This window comes from Lagenorhynchus albirostris, chromosome 2, assembly GCF_949774975.1.
Source record: "Lagenorhynchus albirostris chromosome 2, mLagAlb1.1, whole genome shotgun sequence".
Taxonomy (NCBI): domain Eukaryota; kingdom Metazoa; phylum Chordata; class Mammalia; order Artiodactyla; family Delphinidae; genus Lagenorhynchus; species Lagenorhynchus albirostris.
The window spans coordinates 14,529,516-14,550,136 of NC_083096.1; the positions used below are offsets into that span (position 1 = coordinate 14,529,516).

The 20,621-nt window shown below is 38.3% G+C and overlaps 1 protein-coding gene across 1 annotated transcript in view; it reads right to left on the bottom strand.

Moving 5' to 3' along the window:
• USH2A (usherin) overlaps nucleotides 1-20,621 on the bottom strand; it is a 737,336-nt gene that overhangs the window by 542,937 nt on the left and 173,778 nt on the right. Inside the window, exons 13-14 of the mRNA XM_060127145.1 lie at nucleotides 13,057-13,240; nucleotides 796-959 (exon numbers count right to left, since the gene is read on the bottom strand). Of these exons, the coding sequence (XP_059983128.1) occupies nucleotides 796-959; nucleotides 13,057-13,240 (348 nt within the window). The remainder of the gene's footprint in view (nucleotides 1-795; nucleotides 960-13,056; nucleotides 13,241-20,621) is intronic.

Consider the following 20,621-nt stretch of genomic DNA (forward strand, 5'->3'; position numbering starts at 1 on the left):
ACCACATGTTCTTAGCAGGCATTTCCTGGGAATTCTGGAAAAGGTAAGGACAGATGATCTTGAAGTAGATACAAAGAAATCATCGATATGCTATGAAATTGTAGGGCTGCAGGTGACCCTGAGAAGTCAGTTCAAGGCCCTCGAGAATAGTGTTGAGAAGTCAAAAGACACTATGATGTAACCTTTGGCTTCCAAGAGTTAAAAATGTGAGAGATGTTGAAAAACCTAATGCAACTTAAAGTAGAAAGACAGGAATATCAAATACAGGAGTAATATGTGGTGATAAATAATGATAATAACTGCTACAATATCAATAAACAACTAATAGTAGCATAGTGTACATATAATGGTGGGGGCGGGGTGGAAGGACATAAATCCCACAATAAACTTCCATTTGCTATAGAAATTACCTGGAAATGTTCTTATGTGGTAAGGTGACCACTCATTTTGGTTGAACCAATGCTGTCCTAAACTTTACACTGAAAAGTCCCACATTCTGGGAAAACCCTTAGTCTGGGGTAAACCAGGACGTTGGTCACCTTTGTTAGTGACACCACTGCAACAAACGATTGTAAATTTCCCACTACTAAGATCATCGTATAACCAGGTTCAATGATTCAATCAAGGGAAAGAACCCAAATTTCATTTAGTGTAATTTTTTTTCCATTTCTCACTTAAATTCGCCACATTGTACCTAAGCCTTTCTGATGAGTTCTCGGTGGAGAGAGAAATTAAGGAGACAGTGCCCTGCGTGATGTCGCCTCCTATACCAGTATTGGGCCAGAGGTCACTTACTTTTGCTGCAGCCCAATGGATTGTTGATATCCAAGTGGCTTGCACTGGGAACACAAGTATCACACTTTGAGCCAGTGACAAATCGTTTACAGAAACACTGGCCAGTGACTGAGTGACAGGTTTCATTCAAGGCTCCTGAGAGATGACAACTGCATGGCTGACATCTGAAAAGACAAATAAACCATCAAAGAGAATAACGTTTCGATTAGTAATTCACAGTATAAGTTACATCTATCAATAACACTGTGGAATAAAATAGTCTGTTTTAGCCAGTGTATTGAAAAGGATTCCTGCGCTAAAAAGCACAAAATACAACAAAACAGAAAAAACACCTTTATCAAAATGCCACTCACGATAAAATCTCTATGAAGCCATCTCTTTGTACACTAATTAATGCCAAGAAAGTGTTATATTGCTTTTTTCTATGCCATGATACATCTTATGGTTTATTTTCCATACTAGTTGCTCAATTAAGGACACTGTAAACTTTCCATCCTCACAAAAGCAGTTCTCCTGACAGCTAAAAATTAAGATGAGATACCCATAAAATTATCTCTTCAAGTATCCTTTAAGTTGTGAAATACAAAACTGGGTATGATAATTATTGCTCCCCCTAAAAATCTTGTAATCCTATAGTTTTATAAAGAGTAAAAATTATATAGTTTTCTAAAGACTACGTTTTGCTAAGGAAACGGTTTGAGGAAGATACGTTCAAATACTGTTGATGCTTCAATATATGTTATGTGTCACTTTTTATTTTATGCACTAAACTTATTCACCCGAAATAATTAAAGAATAGGGCATTATTCTGATCTATGAAAAGATACTATTGATATAAATATAATGAAAGAACTTCATTTTGACTTAGATTTCCTGGACCCAACGTTGATTGTAAAAGTCACTGTTTTGGCATTTTGCCATGGTAGAAACGTAAACCTGTTTTCTCAGAGTGGATTATTCAAACACTCACTCCATGTCAATGTCACAGATTAGGATAAGCAATTTGGGCACCATGAAGCCTCAGAGAAGCAAAACAGCACACGTAAGAAGACTACCACCTTTAAACAGAGACCTTCCATAGGGTGCATTTAAAACAAAAGTATGGCTTCCCCTATATTTTCTAATAAAGATGCTGGATGGATAGAGTTACTTCATCTCACTGCGACTTTTATGGTGTGATCTCCTGGGTAATCATTCAAGACCCTTTAAAAAGCCGATAAAAGCTAAGGCTACTAAATAAGCTGCAAATTTGTTTTATGGACTAATATCACCTTGGGAATAAATAAAGTACAGTTTGTCCTGAAACCCACTATATTGTAGTTTGCCCTTTTTATGTCATGATAAAAGGACATGTTTCCCTCCAAACAACTATCCTGTATCCTTTATGTATAGACACTGCAGCAGAACTCCATCTCAAATAGATATTTTGTTTAGGTGTTTAAGGATTAGATCTGAAGAAAATTATGCATGGAAATTAAAATGGAATTACAGCAGCAACAAAATATTTAATTTGCTCCTAACTTCATTATATGCTATTACTTAAGAGTATATTGTCGGCTTTTAATGTAATATTGGTAAGCAGAAGCAATAAGAGACAAGCTTCTCTCAATGCATATATATATATCACCGCACCACTCATGAATAAGTGTGTGTCAAGTATTTCAGCTTTTATTACCATTCACTCATGACACAATCACATTTCTTTTACATACAGTACATTTAGAGTAATAGTTTCCAGTGTATAACATAATTCCTTTCTTTGATGGAGATCTATTTTCTTCACGTTAACTGTTACATGCTTAACTCCAAGTCAGCTCTGTCAATATACATGGGATATTAAGTTCCAAATCCAAACGGAATAAACCAGTTCTTAGGAAAGCATGCAGTGTTTTGAGTAACTAAGTGTCACTCTTCCTGATTTCATAGTCTTTTTATCCCAGCCATTGTTATATGCAACTTCTCTGACTTCTTATAATGGCTTGACGTTAGTAAGAGAGATTTTTACCTGGATGAAGTTCATAGGAGACTTTTCTGAATATTATAGTTTGTTTCTAGCCTAAAGGACGCTGGGGATAATTTTGTAATTAAGGTTTAAGTAAAATGATTCCTGTAAATTTCTCAGCCATTCAAATATAATTTTAAACATTTCCAAGACTCTTTAGCAGATAAGCTACAAGTTTGATGTCATTTTATAAGTTATCCTTCCTCAAGAGCATCTCCTAAATGAAATACATTTCACATTTATTAAAACAAAATTATACATAATGAAGGAAAAGACATTTTAAGCTTAGAAAGAGAAACACCAAACTAAGATGAATTGTGATATTGATTTTGTGAGGATAAATGGTTTTTGTAATATTAATATAAAGAAACCTTTATTACACTGATTCTCCTGGTACAGCTAGGGCTTCTCCCGCAATCTGTTTAAAATCTTCATTTTTCATCCTTATGGGAAAACCTCACTTGCTAAATGGATTTCATAAAGAGTAATCTGTCAAGATTTATATAGATAAACAATTTGTGATGTTTATTGACCAGTTCATTATGGTTACCATTACAGTTCTGTTTGGGCCCTTACATAACTTAGTGTTTACTGGATAGAATGGGAAAGAAGGTAATTAGCTTCTGTCTCTTAAATCACAAATCTCATATATTTTCCTTTCCAGAGAGCTTCTTCCAGTTGTGCAAACAGTAAGAGAAAGAGTTATCCTACTTATTACTATTGCGGAAACATCACTATGAATGAAGGGAATGAGTTTCAATAGGGCATCTCATTGTCAGAAACTTCATCACGTGAGGAAGAGCTACCACAATAGGAGGCCCACGGATACGGTCCAGGATATAGATAACTTTACTGACGTTTCTCTTTGGACACCTCTCTTCTGTCTGGAGCCTCAACTCATAGGTAACATCAAATTGAGTTAAAGATATTGACCGACATAGATAACATTCACTGAGGGCTAATTATGTCCCAGGACTGGACTAGCCACCGAGCACATAAAGATGAACAAGACAGAACTGTCCCTGTCTTCAAGGAGCCCTCAGTCTAGTGAGAAATGAAAAAATGGAGAGAGAATTAATAAAGATGTGTACAGACTCTTTGGGAACACAGAAAAGGACCAACTGCCTACTCTGGTGGAAAAGGATCGGGGCAGGGAAAGGAGTAGTAAGAAGGGATCCTGGAAGAGGATGTTTGGACTGCATACTAAAAGATGAATAGGAGGGCTTCCCTGGTGGCGCAGTGGTTGAGAGTCCGCCTGCCGATGCAGGGGACGCGGGTTCGTGCCCCGGTCCGGGAGGATCCCACATGCCGCGGAGCGGCTGGGCCCGTGAGCCATGGCCGCTGAGCCTGCGTGTCCGGAGGCTGTGCTCCGCAACGGGAGAGGCCACAACAGTGAGAGGCCCGCGTACCGCCAAAAAAAAAAAAGATGAATAGGAATAAGACAAGCCAACCAGGGAGGGGAGAAAAGAGACAGATAAGACACAGCAGGAGAGGGTGGGAAATTTTAAGCAATTCAAAAATTTTGGATATAAATTCCAAACGAGAAGGTGGTGACAGACAAAGGTGGACAGGTAAGCAGAGGTAAGATAATGCTAGATTAGGTGCAGTGGTGACAGTGGGAAGGAGCAGGATAGATTTAAGAAACGTTTAGTGTGTGAAATCAGTAGGATGGGGTGGACACATTGAAAAGAGACGTGAAGAAGGAAATAAGGGCGTGGGGTTACTCCCGGTTTTCTAATTTGCTGATGGGTGGATGACGGGGTCATCATTTAACATAAAGAATGAAGAAGGAAGAGACCTCCAATTGCTGAAGGACTTTAGTCAAGGATTATTAATAATCATTAAGAATAGAAGAGAAAGAGGCTTCAAGGCAAATTGGAGAAATTAGACAAAGAGTTTTCTTCCATCAGTCCCTAGCACAAAGACCAGCAACCAGTAAGTGTTCGATAAATATTGTTGAATAAATGAATGAATAAAGCACTAGAAAAGCTTTAGACTTAGGACACCACAGATAAATCTAAACGTGACACATAGCTTTAATAACAATTTAACTCTTTTGAGCCCTTTCTGATTGGCATAGCTGTCCCCCTGGCTAACCTCTCCCCAAGGAAGGGGCCACTCTTTAAGGGCTGGCCTTCTATTGTGACTCCCTAAGGCCAGAAGAGTTCTTGGTTCAGTCCTGTGCAGGATCCCATGAGTGCCCTCCAGAGGAGTCTGGTTTTCCCCTGGTTAAGATTCTATTCCATCTCTTCAGTGGACGTGTGGTCTCACTGAGCTTCCCAGTTTCCCTTTCTTCACAGCCAACTAGTAGCACCAGATTCTCTTAGAACCGACGTCCAGAATTATAAGAGAGGGATTTGGGGTTTGGAGATCCTCTGTGTGTGAGCTGAAAGCCGTATCACATGGCTTAATGGAGAGGAAGTGAGTGGTGCTGTCTCATCAAGGAGGGAGGAGTCTGCAGTGTTCAGCCCACCCGCCCTAGTGAAGCCTTCCTACAAGTAAAGGGACTCATAAGAACTGGACCTGGGCAGTGACTCCCTTGCATCCAGACAACAGTGTCATCCGAGTCCAGGGTGGGGACATTCCTGTCATCTGAAGAAGACCTTGCTAAGCACAGTCCTGTATTTGGGCCTCTGCCACTTTCTCCTTTGTTGGCACTCCACCTAATCACAGGGAATGTAGGCCACGTCCAACATGCTAGTCACAAAGACGAGACATTTAAAAGGAAAAGAAATCCCAGAAGACTCACTATATTAACAATAACACACGTTTATGTCTAGAAGCTCTAGGGTTCCTTTCCTTAACCTCCTCATTATATGAACATGGTAACTCTGAGGTCCGAACGCAGAGTCAAATTCTTCAAGTGCTCTCAGGGAGGAGCAAGTACACTAATTCTGTGACCCCAGAGGTAGAAGTAAGATCGGTCAAGAAAGTCACAGGAATGAAATTTTTGCTTAATATGAAGAATAAGATTAGAGTTGTTTGAAATAAAGATGAGTTGTTTCAGAGACAATAAGCTCTTTTCAGTCCCATGTTTTCAGCAGAAGCTGAACGATCAGTTATCCTTAAAGGTGATTTATGTAGAAAAATGTATAGGGTACAGTTTAACCAAAGTTACTTTTAAGCTCCTTTCCCAGTCTATAGAGTTATGATTCTACAGTGCTTGGTGGGATTACGTAACTTGCTCAGGGGTCACTGACTCTTGGTTACAGACTCAGCAATCTTTATCTAAAAGGACCAGACTACTAAATATTTTAGGCTTTGTGGCCAAATGACCTCTGGGGCAACTCAACTCTGCTGTAGTAGTGTGCAAGCAGCCATAGACAGTATGTGAAGATTGCGCTCCAATAAAATTTTATTTCCATAGATAGGTGGCAGGCCAGGTCTGGTCCACAGGCCACAGTTTGCTGAACCCTGGTGTAGTAGGTTGAACTATTACCCCCCCCCCCCAACAATGTCAAAGTTCCAATCTCCAGAACTTGTGCTACCTTACTTGGCAAAGGAACTTTGCAGATTTGAGATAAAGAGATTACCCTGTATTATCTGAGTATCTAATGTAATCACAAGAGTCCTTATAGGAGACAGACAAGAAGGTGAGAGTCAGAGAGAGAAGATGTAAGAACATAAGCAGAGATCAGAGAAGACAGAAAACACTACTGTGCTGGCTTTGAAGGTGAAGAAAGGAGCCATGAGCTAAGGAATGGGGGTGGTGTCTGGAACTGGGGAAAGCAAGGAAGTGGGTCTTCTCCTGCTGTCCAAGATAAACATAGGCCTGCTGACACCTTGACTTTAGCCCAATGAAACTAACTTAGGACTTCTGGCTTCCATAACTATAAGATAATAAATTCACGTTGTTTTATGCTGCTAAGTTTGTAGTAAATAATTATCATAGCAGGAATAGGACACGAATAGGCCTCGTCTAGTAGAACAGCCATAACTGGAACCTAACCACCTTGATGCCAACACTGTTATTCCTATTATATCACATTGAATAAATGCTACTAGTTTATAAAAACTGAGATTTCTTAGAGAGCCATACAGAATCTGTATTAAAGGAGAATATATCATCTAGTGGTCACGGTAGATTGCAAAAATGACCACAACTCTTCACCTCTCTGTTTACGCAGGTCCTTTGCAACTAACTGTGCAATTCCTTCCATCAAAAAGTAGAGTCTATTTCTCCACCTCTGAATATGTGCTGGCCTGTGACTTGCTTTGGCTAACAGACTAAGGCAAAAGTAACCTTGTGGCAGTTCCAAGCATAGGTCTCAAGTGTCCGAGCACCTTTCTGCTCTCTTTGGGAACTCATCCACTCCCTCATGAGTGAGCCCTGGCTAGGTGGCTAGCTGATGAGAGGCATGTGGCCCTTTAACCCCATCACCCTAGATAAGAACTAGCTGTCTAACAAAGAGTCATAGAGGAGAATGAATCTGTGAGGAACATTCCCCAGCATTCCACTGTGATACCACCAAAGGACAAGAAAGTTATCTGCTTCCCTTTGAAGTCATTGATCTGGTTCTCAGAAAAAGAGACCGATTGAGATCCCTTGGAAATATACATGTCAAAAGATGGCCAGACCAAATATTTAACTTAGTGGTGAAATGGAGAACTTGTGCAGTAAAACCAAAAGTAATCTGGTCACAGAAGAATTTTACTTTATGTTTTAGAAGTCTGAGCCTTTTGATTCCCTGGCCAGCCTAGATCCCAATTCCCTACTATCTGAGGGAAATCATAGTTCATTGTGTGTCAGGTGGTCAGTAGAAGACACATAGTGATACTTCTAGCTCCTTAAGGCTAAAAAAAGACAATATACCACTAATGAATGGAAAGAAAAGAAGTCATTATGGAAAAAATCTTTAGGGGATTGTGAGGTTTGGATGGTAGGTGAGAAAATGGTGGTGCCCCAGATGAACTGGAACCGTCTTGTGGGCTGAGAGAAAGAGGACTCGTAGTTACAGGTCAACTTGCGGACAGTGCTAGGGAGTGCACTGTGTCAAATACGGGTCTCAACTACCCACTGAGACAAACTGAATGTGGCCCATTTTTGTCTCATTGTTTTTGGTTTAGACAAATATGATATATTTTTATTCTTTTTTTTTTTGCTTTATTGATTTTTTCAGTGGGCAGACTTATTTTTGCTTCATTGTTTTCAATACTGATTAAATCACGTTTGCCTTATGTGTCCAAGGTAAATGGAGTGATTTTTGCACTTGGATCAGCTCTTTAAAAACACATGCCCTTTTTTGTGATAGGGAGCTTTTGAAGAATGGACTACTTAGATGAAAACAGGCAAATGATTTTGTTACTGTTGTGTTTGGGGCATTTTTTGTCACTGTTGCTGTAGTTTAGGGTCAGGTCCTATTTTATGTTACTTATTTTGCCCTTGGGAGTATTAAAAAAAAGTATATAAAATAAGCCAAGAGAAAAATATAGCAAACACAGCTGTGCACAATAAAGAGAAGATGGAGTAGGGTAAGGGATATGTGTGAACTTCACGGAGGGGTTAAGTAAAATCCCCTGAATATAGAAATGGAGAAAGCAGATGAGAAAGTCAATTTATTTTCAAAATCAATGAAGAGATACAATGATACTTGTATCTTCTCCTTGCTTAAAAATAAAATACTTATATTCTTTGTAGAATTCTGGAAATTAATGAAATAAATTTATACTTATAAGTACCTACAAGGTACAGTCAAATGATTTTAGATGATTTTCTTTCTTTTTTTAAAATTTTAACATCTGGGCACAAATAGTTATTTTCCTAACTGCATGTCTGTATACATTTAGACTATGAGTGGATTTTTTCCTTCAGAAAACAAAAATTCCTTATACTAGATGGAATCCCATATGTTGTAGCCATCTTTGCACACATTTTCAAAATAGTCAGTGTCAGTATATATACACAAGAACAACCAGAAGTCAACAAATAGATTTCAATATCATTCAGGAAAGGAATGGAAAACATAAAAAGAATAAAATCCATTTTTATCTCTTCTCAGTGATGAGCAAAAGTATACATTCAAGCAATTCTCATTGTCACATTTGAAACATCTTTCTCTATGACCTTCTGTGCTAGAGGATTTCTTCTCTATCATCGATGTTAAAGTGAAATGCGACAGTAGAATTCATCAGTGGAATAGAAGGGTCAACTCTAGACAAGGGCATTCCAGATGACTGATTTAACAAGGGACAAATCCTGCTGATTTCTTTGGGTCTTTGTGGTTAAGGAAGGCTTTATTTATTTCAGAGAAGCTGCATTACACATGGTGGCTCTTGCTTTCAATAGCTCTTTCCAGCAGCAGCGTATGCTAATATCAAGAGCCAACCCTGCCCAATCTGAGAGCATCCTGAGTCGCACGTGGGTGGTGCAGACTTGAATAGTTATTTTAAGATTTATATCCCTTTCACTAAGATGATGATGGCATGAGACTTTTATTTTTTTAATTTTTGGCAGAGGTGAGGAAAGTAATGCAAATGAGAATCTTTTCTGTGTTGGTTATATTAAGAATGGGATGCATGAGAGGCATGCAAATTTAAAACTCAGAGAGACAACTAGCCATAGGCCTAGAGCCCATGATGGAGATCTGAAGATGTGATAATATATTTGAAAGTCATTTACAGGCATGTAGAGGTTGAAATCATAGACGCTGATATGTAAGTTGAAGGGCCAGATTAAAGAGGACTAATCATCAAAAGAAATAGAAAACAAATCAGAGAAGCAGAATCTTGGGAATCAAAGGAAAAGACGATTTTAAGAAAAGTGCAAACAATAAAATAATTAGCACACTGGAAAACCATTAGTCATAAAAAGCAATCATAAATTAATTTTACTTTCACCTTTCACTGATCCTTTAAATATATCATATGGGGCTAGTTCCCCTGTCTGCCACCTGGATATAAAGTGAGTCAACTGTATGGCGTTTCTGGTCTTTCTTAGGTAACAGAAAGTCCTACAGCTATTTTAAGTTGCAAAGCATGGGTTCAACAAGAAGAACCAAACTGGAGGCATCAGATTTCCTGGTTTTAAAATATATTACAAAGCTATTGTAATCAAAACGGTATGGTACTGGCATTAAAAACAGACACACAGACGAATGGAACAGAATAGAGAGCCCAGAAACAAATCCATGCATATCAGTCAACTGATCTTCAAAAAGGGTATCAGGAACACACAATGAGGAAAGGATGGTCTCTTCAATAAATGGTGCTGGCAAAACTAAATATTCACATGCAGAAGAATGAAATTGGACCCTAAATCATCATATACAAAAATCAACTCAAAATGGATTAAAAACTTAAAGTTAATATCAGAGTCTAAAACTACTAGAAGAAAACATAGGGAAAAAGCTTCTTGACATTGGTCTGGGCAATGATTTTGTGGTTATGACACCAAAGCTCAGGCAAAAAAGCAAAAAGAGATGAACTAAAAAGCTTTTGCACAGCAAACGAAGTAACCAACAGAGTGAAAAAAGACAACCTACAGAATGGGAGAAAATATTTGCAAACCATCTATCTGATAAGGGGTTAATATCCAAAATATATAAGAAACTCATACAACTCAATAGCAAAAAAAAACCCTAATTTAAAAAAATGAGCAAAGGATATTTATAGACATTTCTCCAAAGAAGACATGCAAATGGCCAACAGGTACATTAAAAGGTGCTCAACATCATTAATCATCAGGGAAATGCAAATCAAACCACAATGAGATATCACCTCACACCTGTTACAATGGCTATTATCAAAAAGCTAGGTGTTGGTGAGGATGTGGAGAAAAGGGAAGCCCTGTACACTACTGGTGGGAATGTAAGTTGGTACAGTCACTATGGAAAACAGTATGAAAGTTCCTTAAGAAACTAAAAATAGGACTATCATATGATTCCAGCAATCCCACTTCTGGGTATATATCCAAAGGAAATAAAATCAGGATCGTGAAGAGATATCCACACCCCTATGTTCACTACAGCATTATTCACAATAGCCAAGATAGGGAAACAACATAAATGCCCGTAAATGGATAAATGGATAAAGAAAATATGGCGTGTGTGTGTACTTCCTTACTTGACTCAATATAATTATCAGTCACCTAATATGTAAAGATATACAATTGTATTTATATGACACTTGTCATAAGTCTTTCTGCTTTGAACTCACACTTATTCTGGATTTTTTATGCTATGGAAGCTGCCAGCTTTTCAAACTTTGGCTCTATCTCCTAGACTACAGCCTGCACTCATCCCTTTTATTTTACTGAGTTCTGCTTTCCTAATTTTAACCTTGGCACCTTCTAATAATGTATTTGTTGTTGTGGTGGTGGTGGTGGTGGTGGTGGTGATGATGAGGATGTATTTTATACCTACATTTCTGGCTCTTCCTATTTATTCCTCATCAATTCAGGTTAACATTTCAAGCCAGCTTTTAACCCAGGGAGTCTGATTCCCACGTTAGCCAGTCCAACTGCAGGGTGATAGGTGATAGAACACTATTCGTAAGCAATTCTTGGTCCTGGATTAGATTGGGGTGGGTAGATAAATGAGGGAGAAACAGAATGGGGTGAAGATCAGCCTGAGTTTACAAACACTGAAGGGGAGGGGAAGCCATGTAATGAAGGGAATCAGGTTTCACTTAAAGCAAGTGAAGTGAAAAAGCCAAGACAATTAGACATCTTTTGGTCATCAAGTAGGGGTTTTGGTGACAACACTGGCAAGAATAACAAGGGAGCTCAGTAGAGGGGAAATGGGTAAGTGACTGCTGGCATAAAATGTCACAGATAGGCATGAATATTCCAAGGACAGCTGAGCGGGGAAGATATTTTTCTCTTGGTAATTAAGTGTTGTCAGAAAGACTATGGAAGAGATAGGAACTCTAAAGACAGAGGCTGCCAGTAGTGAAACAAACCAACCCCGGAGTTCCAACTGGGAAATTTGTGAGATGGTCTTTCAACAAAAAGTATGTAGAGGGGGTGGTAGGTGCAATAACTGGCCCTGATTTTACTATCAAGATCCTGGTAATACTTTTTATTTAACATCTACTGTACCATGTGTTTTCTATACTCATTGAGAGTAATTTCATATTTGTACAGAAGAGTGGTAATGCTCTCAGACTAACCAAGATGATATGCCAATGGTAACAGAAGTGGAGCAGCATGGATTTGAAATATAAGATATGTAATAAGAACATAAAGTTGTTTTAATAAATATCTTAAATATTATATTAAAGTTTTTTAATCAAATTGAATTTTAGTAGAAAGCCAAATGAACTAGCTTGAGTTCTTTTTCAATAATTTACCCCGTCACACTGTCCACACTCTAATCAAGCTGTTAATGAAGAGTGTAACAGCCAAAAGGCAGGCAGCAGGGTGACGATGAGTTGAAAAAATCATCTCAAACCCTTGAGCACTTAGCCTTTATATTTATAAACACTCACAGACACATATTGAGAAACAGATTTGGTTGGTGTGTGCAGACACAACACTAGTTTCTTGGGGATAGGAACGTCAAAGAATTCATGGATACAGTCCCAACCCTAGACAGATTTATTACCTGACCAGACCAAGAAAACACACATGGAATTGGCATTCCAGCACACCTTCAAAAGTACAGCAATGAACACATCTGCATGAAAGCAAATGCCCACAGATACACAGGAAGTAAGAAGTAGAACATTAAAGACAGTGTAACTTTAAAAAGTGGTTAATTTACTTTCAGAAGGTATTTTACACACTGGGAAAAAGAAAAATCTTATCACTGAATTCAAAGATATGTTTCTCATCTGCCAGTCTTTAAACCTAAATTAGGAAGGCAAAAGGAACATAAATGAATGCAGTAATAAATTCAGGGTCCATGTAGAACAAAGTATATACACACAATATGATACCTATCTTAGCCTGTGTATGTGCTTGTGTATTTACTTTTATGGATATTTCTTTACCTGTCTTTCTCCACAACCAAATTTTGAGTTCTTTACAGAAAAAGGATTTTATCTTATTAAATATTCCCAGGCCCTAATACTGGACACATTTATCAATGTACAGCAACCCATACATTGGAACTCTAGGAGATATGCAAAGATTACTATTATGTTTAATAAATACAGACATCAATGCATAAAAGAATATATCCACAGACTAAGGGGGACAGAAAATATTCCTTTTTACAGAAGATACCGCCAAAAAATCACTGTTAGTAAAAAAAAAAAAAAAGTAATTACAAATATAATTTAGTAAAAACATTTAATTATTAATTCTTATAAACACTTACCTTCCAGCTAGAGGATCAAATCCAAAGTAAAGGTCTTTACAATGGTCACAACTTTGCCCGGCAATGGAATCATCTTGGCAAACACACTGACCAGTCCAGCTATTACAGATGTGATTAACTGCACCAGTCTTGTGGCATGAACATGGCAGGCAGCCAGTGGCATTGCCTGGAGAAATATAAAAACCTGGAAATGAAGCAATGAAAAGTTTTTATTATACTTTCTACCCAGTCTTTTCTTTAAAAAATAACATTTTGATTACATTGAAAAACAGAACGCTCTAACACGGCACTATCTAAGTCCCTGCACAAACGTGGCTGTAGCCGTTCTTTATCAGTATGTCAATTATGGCCAAAGAAAAGCTGAGTAAATAATTGACGTTGTAACTGGGTGTCTTCCTGGCACCTATGATTCAGTGTATGTAAAACCTATTTCATGATCTTTCCACTAAAGACTGGTCCCTCCTCTAATCATCTCTGTTTCAGCAAATAGCACCACCATCTATTGCTTCAGTTGCTTCAGCTGGAACTCTGAGACATCTTTGGTAGGATAGCCTGATAAAACACAGGATGCCCAGTTAAATTTGAATTTCTGATAACCAATGATTATTTTAGTAAAATTATGTCCCATGTGATATTTGCTCGTATTAAAAAATTATCATTTGAAATTCAAATTTAATTGAGCATCCTATATTTTGCTAAAACTGGCAACTCTTGAGTCCTTCACTTCCCTGTGCCCCCACATATAGCAAATTACCAAGTCCTATGAATACTGCCTTCTAAGAATTTTAAATCTTCTACTCTCCATCCCCACTGCCACCTCCCTGGTTAAAGTCACTACCAAGTTTTCTATAGTTAACACTATGTACCAGAGGCTATGACAAAAGCTTTATATTCACTGTCTCATTTAGTTCTCACTGTTAGCAATGTTAATAATTCAGGCATTATTATGTCTATTACATAAATTAGACAACTGAAAGTTAGGAAGGTTAACAAACTTTCCTAAAATGATAGAGTTGACAAATAGCAGATTCAAACCCAGGCATCTCAACCACAGAGGCTGTCTCACCCCCCTAGCATCCCTCTTGTCCTCCTCCAATCTATTCTTCATAGTGTAGCTGGAACCATCTTTTTCAGAGTGTATATTGAACACCTCATTCCTCTGTTTAAAATTACTTCATAACTTCCTATTCCCTTTAGGAAAAAAATAAATCCTAGCACAGCTTCCAACCCTCCAGTAAGGTCCTGCCTATCTCCCTAGCTTCATTTCACAGCTCATCCCATCTGCCCCAGTCATATTTCATTCTGTTCTTGATGCCTAAATGCTTTTCATGGGCAGTTCTGTCTGCTGAAATGATTTGGACCCACCTTTTCTGCTTAGCTCACTCTATGCATATCAGGTCTTGTGACTCTTCCTCCAGTAACCTATTCTGGGCTAGCTCAGGTATGCCTGTTAGTTTCACAGCATTCTATTTCCTATAGAGTGCTGAGGAAAATTACAATTAATCTCAGTTCCACCAGACTGTAACCACCCTGAAGGCAGGAATCTCATCTGATTAATTCATCATTGTCTACCCAGCATCCAATACAGTGCTTGCCACAAAGGAGGCACTCGAACACTGGAATTCACGAAACTGCACCAAATTATGAGGTAGGCATTGATCCCAACAAGTACTATATTTAAAAAAACAAAAACAGAATTTAGATTAATTATAAAATCTGTATTTTTTCTTATAGAAAAAGAAGGGAAATAAAATATGATTCAAAAATATCTTCCAGTGACTTAAAATTTCTTGGACCCAGAAGGTGGAAATCAACAGTTACAAAATTAGAAACGCACTGGACATTTGGATGATGAAGCAGTCATATGAGGGAGAAATGGTTCTGGGTGTTGTGTGATATGTGTTTGTGCATGTACGTGTATATACACATACATACGCATATTCACATATATACACACACAAGTGTGCATAACGTTACAAGGAATTTTCTTGAAACAATGAATGAAGCTCTGGCGAATGAAAATAAGTTGTACAGTTGTCAGGATCACCAACTTACATTTATAAAATATCAGTGATACGAAAGAGAGAAAAAGCGTGAGCACACAGGGAAGCACTCTGTGGTATCTATTCTTTAGGGGGAAAACCAAAAGTAATTGGAACACTGTAAAATTCATTTGAGGCTTTAGTTGAGAACAAGCCATTCTTTTACAGCTACCAACAATTAATTTGTTGTTATTCTCCTAGGCCCTGCATATTCTCTCTTAAAAAGTTTCAGGAGGAGTAAAATAGAAAAGAAAGAAGCTCAAAATCTGTGCCATTCAATTGGAGAGAAATAAGACTATCATTTTTGATAGTAATTTGCAACGAGATTCTGCCCTTTGCTTCTTTGCATTCACCAACAGCAATTTGCTTTATATGTGTTGCCAGAAATAGAGTATGGCCCTGACAGTTAGTACATAGTTTCCGATCTGACTCACCATGTGATCAAAATCACAAACGTAGAAGGCTTCTATTTTAGACTCAAGACCATTGTGGCTGGGATTCTATGTATTTTCCCTTGTGTGAAGGTACCTAGGTCCTTAAGGTTCATGACGATGGCATCATTCATGTACTAACAGCTCTCCAATTTGGATAAATTCCCCATTAGCACAGATACTTAGAAGTAGAATTAATTTGGACTTTTTGCAATAGGTTCAAGCCACAGAGAAATCTAGGACAGCTAGGAAGGATTTTTACAAAAAAATGATTTGTTAGATGAATCTGTAAAGACCAGGAGTGTAGATTTTGGTGCAGAAGATTGGGTTGCCCAAGTTTTGGAGACTAAAGAAGGGCACAGAAAAATCAGAGGTATCAGCAGAGAAGAACAAGAAAGGTATTAAAGCAGCCAGGGAGGCTGCAGCCTGGAGGTTAGGGCTTCAAGGAAAAGACTACATAGGAGTTTGTCTTAGGGTTAATTCCCCTCCTCCTCTCAGCAGCATGATTATAAAGGTTAATCCCACCAGTATTTCAGCTGTCCTATTTTTAAGCAGTTCTGATTAGGATGACTCAGGTACTTTCCTGCTCAGTGATTACTTCCTGCCTTACCTGAATGTGCCTTATTCTAGACCATTACCTCTCCTTTTATGACTCCTAACTACAGAAGTAGTTCTGTAGTTAGAACTTCCCTCCCACTTAAACTTCAGCTCCTGAGTGTAGCTTAAAGATAACTGACCTTAATTTCTTTCTTTTTTTTTCTCTTTAAACTCAATAGATTTCTGATCTCCCTCCATTAGGTCCACTTCATCTTCCCCAAGTACGTGTCTGCATCATTTTAACTGGTCTTTTGGAGATTTCTTTCCATGGGTGATTTTGTACCACAGTTTAAAGCACGGTCATTAGGACAAAGGTATTACCTTCCATTATGCAGGGCTGAGAGCTCACACCCCCAAATCAGCCCACTAAAGTTTCTTCTTTTCTCCAGTTTTCTTTCTAACTCCAGTCCCAGACCAGACAAGTCTCATGTGGGAAACAATGTGTTATACAGCTAACGCAAAAAGTCACCCATATCATAAAAGAGTATTGCTTTATCCAGGAGAAGGCTTACAGCATCCTTAGAGTTCAAAGTTATTAGCCAGGCAGCTGGTATCCTCTCCTGTAGTGGCTATTTGCACAGCAGAGCACCTGCCCTGGACATAAAAGAAGAGCCCATTTCCTAGCAATGTCCCTCCTGAGGACCGTGAACAACTAGGCTTTGCTAAGGTCTGGAAATGGGAGAGAGAAAACAAGTTTAACCTCTAGGCCTTATTCAGAAAAGGAGGGCAGAGCTGAGGCTAAGCACTAATTATGAGCCATTTAGAAGAAACGATTCTCATCTTCAACCAGAGAATGGACACCACGTTAAGAGAAAAGTCTAGGGAGGAATTTGTGGCTCACCTACCCCAGGCAACAAAAGACTATTTGAGAAATGGTTTTGCAAGTCAATCTTTTCAAAATGAAGTGTAGGAGATGATGCTAATTTTCAAATTAAAATAACAATTTTCCTCCATTTGATGGTTTTGTATAAAAATCATGCTAAAATTATTATTCATAGATTTGACCAAATGTTAACAAATGCTAAATAAATATGATTATTCATCTCAAGCTATCATTTCTCTTTAAACATTTGAAAAACTCATTTTCGACTAGTTTAGATGTATTTTAAATGCCCTCCTCCTCCTATTGCTTCTTCCTGGACTGCTTCCCCTGTTTGAATACCTTGCCGAATCCTATTTGCTTTTAAAACCCAGCTCAGGAAACACTACTAGGTTCTTTATGTCTCCCAGCCTTCAAGAATTAATCAGTCCCTTGATTCTACTACTTCTCTATCTTATGCATTTCTAATATTGCACTTATCACAAATATGTTATAATCTGCACATGAGTCAGTTTCCCCTACTAAACTGTAATGCCTTCATATATTTCTGGTTGTATATCTTACAGCAGCACAGGCTCTGGTGTATAGTAATTTATTCAATAGACGTTAATTGAAAAAATGGATATATGAAGGAAATGGATAGATGGGTGAAAGGATGGATGAGTAGACGGATGGGAGGATATCTGTTACTCTTTACAATTATCAGATGATATCTCTAATACTGAAGAGAAAATGGTAAACATAAATCTGTGAGTCATGAGAGTGGTTAGAAGAGGTAGGGTATCAGGGAGGATTAGTAGGAAATGTATATGGATAAGCACGATAAATTCAAAATGTAATCCTTGCCAGATCAACGGATGGAACAGGGCTTCAGAAAGAAAATATCACTCCAAAAATATGTCTCCAGTTCGTAGAATGAAGGATAGAATAAGATGCTTATATAAGGGAAATTATTCTATCGGACTTTCTGTTTTATAAAAAACCTGGTTTTCCTATTTGAGTATCCGTGAGAAGTCTTCATAAGTATATTCTCTAAGAATCAAATCCAATAACAACAATGAATATAAAGAAGCAGCGTTCTGATTATGTCTTAGAGATTACAGTGCACAGATACACATGTATATTCATAATCCACAGCAAAACTTTTTCTTTGCTCTCACTTTTCTCAGTCTCAATATTTTTCAGATGCATGCTCTAAAGTCTCTGTCCTATGCCATGGCAAACATCTCAAACACTTCTCTAACTTTGTCCGTGGAGTAAGCCCACTCCTAGACCTCTCGGTCGGCTCTCCATTACTTGATCACTGTAGCTGCTCACAGCTCTGTTCATTTTTATTTTGTAACTATTATTCAGATTCAGCACAACAAATGAAATATCCCAGGACCTGAAGCAGTAGCGAGAAACATGGGTTGAGATGAGTTTGAGCACTGGGGGGAGGTTACAGACACTTGTAAGAGTCTCTATTTCAACCCACCCTCAAGTATTTGTTAAGTGAATGTTTATAACAAATAAAGAGGGATTCAGAATAGGAGTTTCACTCTTTCAGAGTGCAGATTCTGGGGTCAGATGGACTTGGACTTGTAAATGGCTCTTCTACTTAATGAGACTGCATTTCCCCGAAGGAAATAATACTGGTCCTTCCATCATAGAAATAATATGCACATTAAATGGAATTTTTTTAGATAAAACACTATTCCAGGGTCTGGCATACAGTATACACTTGGTAAATATTATCTATTATCATCATTGTAATTTTTACTAGGCAGTTTTCAATGCAAGTGGGATTTTCCTAAAATTTAGATAATGACCTGTCAATATCCTTTTTTTTTTTCTCCCCCAGATGTGAGTAGGATTGTGATTCATATTTCCTATGACAAGATTCTTTCCTGGTGGTTTATTAAGGAAAAGGCTCTTACTCTGTGGTTTTTCTGTGAAAAACAGGCTAATCTGGAAAAGCCGTTTCACCGAACACTGGGGCATGTGTCATAATCGGATCTCAATTTTGATGCACTGATTTTTAATGGAGTATCAGCCATCTAATTCCAATTCCATTGGCAGGGTCTTGCATGCAATGCTGGTTGATGAGCTCATTTCTTGACAACTATGATACACTTCTTAATGAAACAAGATACTTTATTTTCTAATGGTCTGTATGAGTTATAAAAGCAAACCCAAAGTAAATACCAGAGGGAAGCATGAGGAATTGTCCTATTAGCGCGAAACATGTCATGTGAAACTGTTTTCATTATAAATTAGCCTTTATTTTATTCCAAAGCTGCAGGATCCTCAATAAACCCTCTCTGCCTCTAGTTCTCAAGGACAAGGGTGGGTCACTGGCTGGGGACGCCTTGACACAGTTCCCTGCCTTTCTCCACCCGGCCTCTGATTAACTGCCTGCTGCCAAATGTTATGAGGTCATCCAGTCCTGAAAAAACGAGCCAGGAAAACATATTCCGTGCTCTATTTATGAGTGTAGGTATGTGTCCATCCATATATGTACACACACTCCAAATAATTTTAAATTAAAGCATTTTTAAAATACTTAATGGAGGTTAAGCAGCATTCTTAACCTCTTTTCGAGTTATTGAATGGCATATTAAAACCAATGTGGCTCTAATGTACCTTCTAATGTACCTTCTAATGTGCACTGCTGCTTTAACAAATTGCCTATAAATTTTCGTTGAATTAAGCCTATTCCTTGTACATTCCTAGTAAGGTTAAGTTAATAATACATGAGGTTTCATTATATGCACCTTCCTTAATAATGCTTTTTACGAAAGTAGGGCAAGAGTCCATGTGTACTAGTCTAGGATGGTCAGTGATATTTACAATCACAGATGAAAAAGGCAGTCTGGAGTCCTTGTGCTCGTTCATTCACCACCACTGTCCATACTGCTCCCTCCGCGGCTCGATGCTCGCACATATCGGTGTGGTGTTCCCCCCTGTAGGCTATAATCTAGTTCTCTCAGATGGGTTTAAAGAAGTAGAAAGAAAGCTTCCGATTGCAGCAGTGCCTTTTAATGTGCCCATTGCCAGGCTGGCTACCATGAAGCATCCGTTTATAATAAAGATACTTCAGGATCAAGGTTTCTTTTTTTCAATCTAAGTTTCAAGGGCAGAGACGATAAAACCCAGAAAACAAAATTCAAAGTAGTTTCTGAAGCTAGAACAATGCAGAACAGAAAAAAAAAGAAGAAGAAAAAAAAAGAGGTCCACAAACACACTTTGACTTTTCCATAGGCTATGCATATGTGTACAGAATACCTTGTGCTGTCCAAAAAATGCATCAGGTCCTTAGGCCACTAGTGTCTTTCCTCCCTGCAAGGTAGAATGTCATATCCTCCCTATGTGTAGCTAAAGAAACACTCACAGGCTTGCACTATGCCCATGCCTAAAAAGAGGAGAAGGGCATTGAGATATTCTTCAGTGTAAGTCATTCACTAGTTCAGGAAATATATATGGACCCCCCACTATGGTGATGTGCTCCATGCCCTGGTATAGAGCACTGAACAACCTGAGAAAAGCAATGAGACTTGTAGGCTGGAGAGGAACAACCTATGTCTGGAAATGAAGTCATGGAGGTCGTGGGCATTACAGATCATGGGGGCCATCAGAGTCCATCAACTTTGCTGTTTCCTTACAATGATGGAGAGCCGGTGCAGGGTACGGTGATAT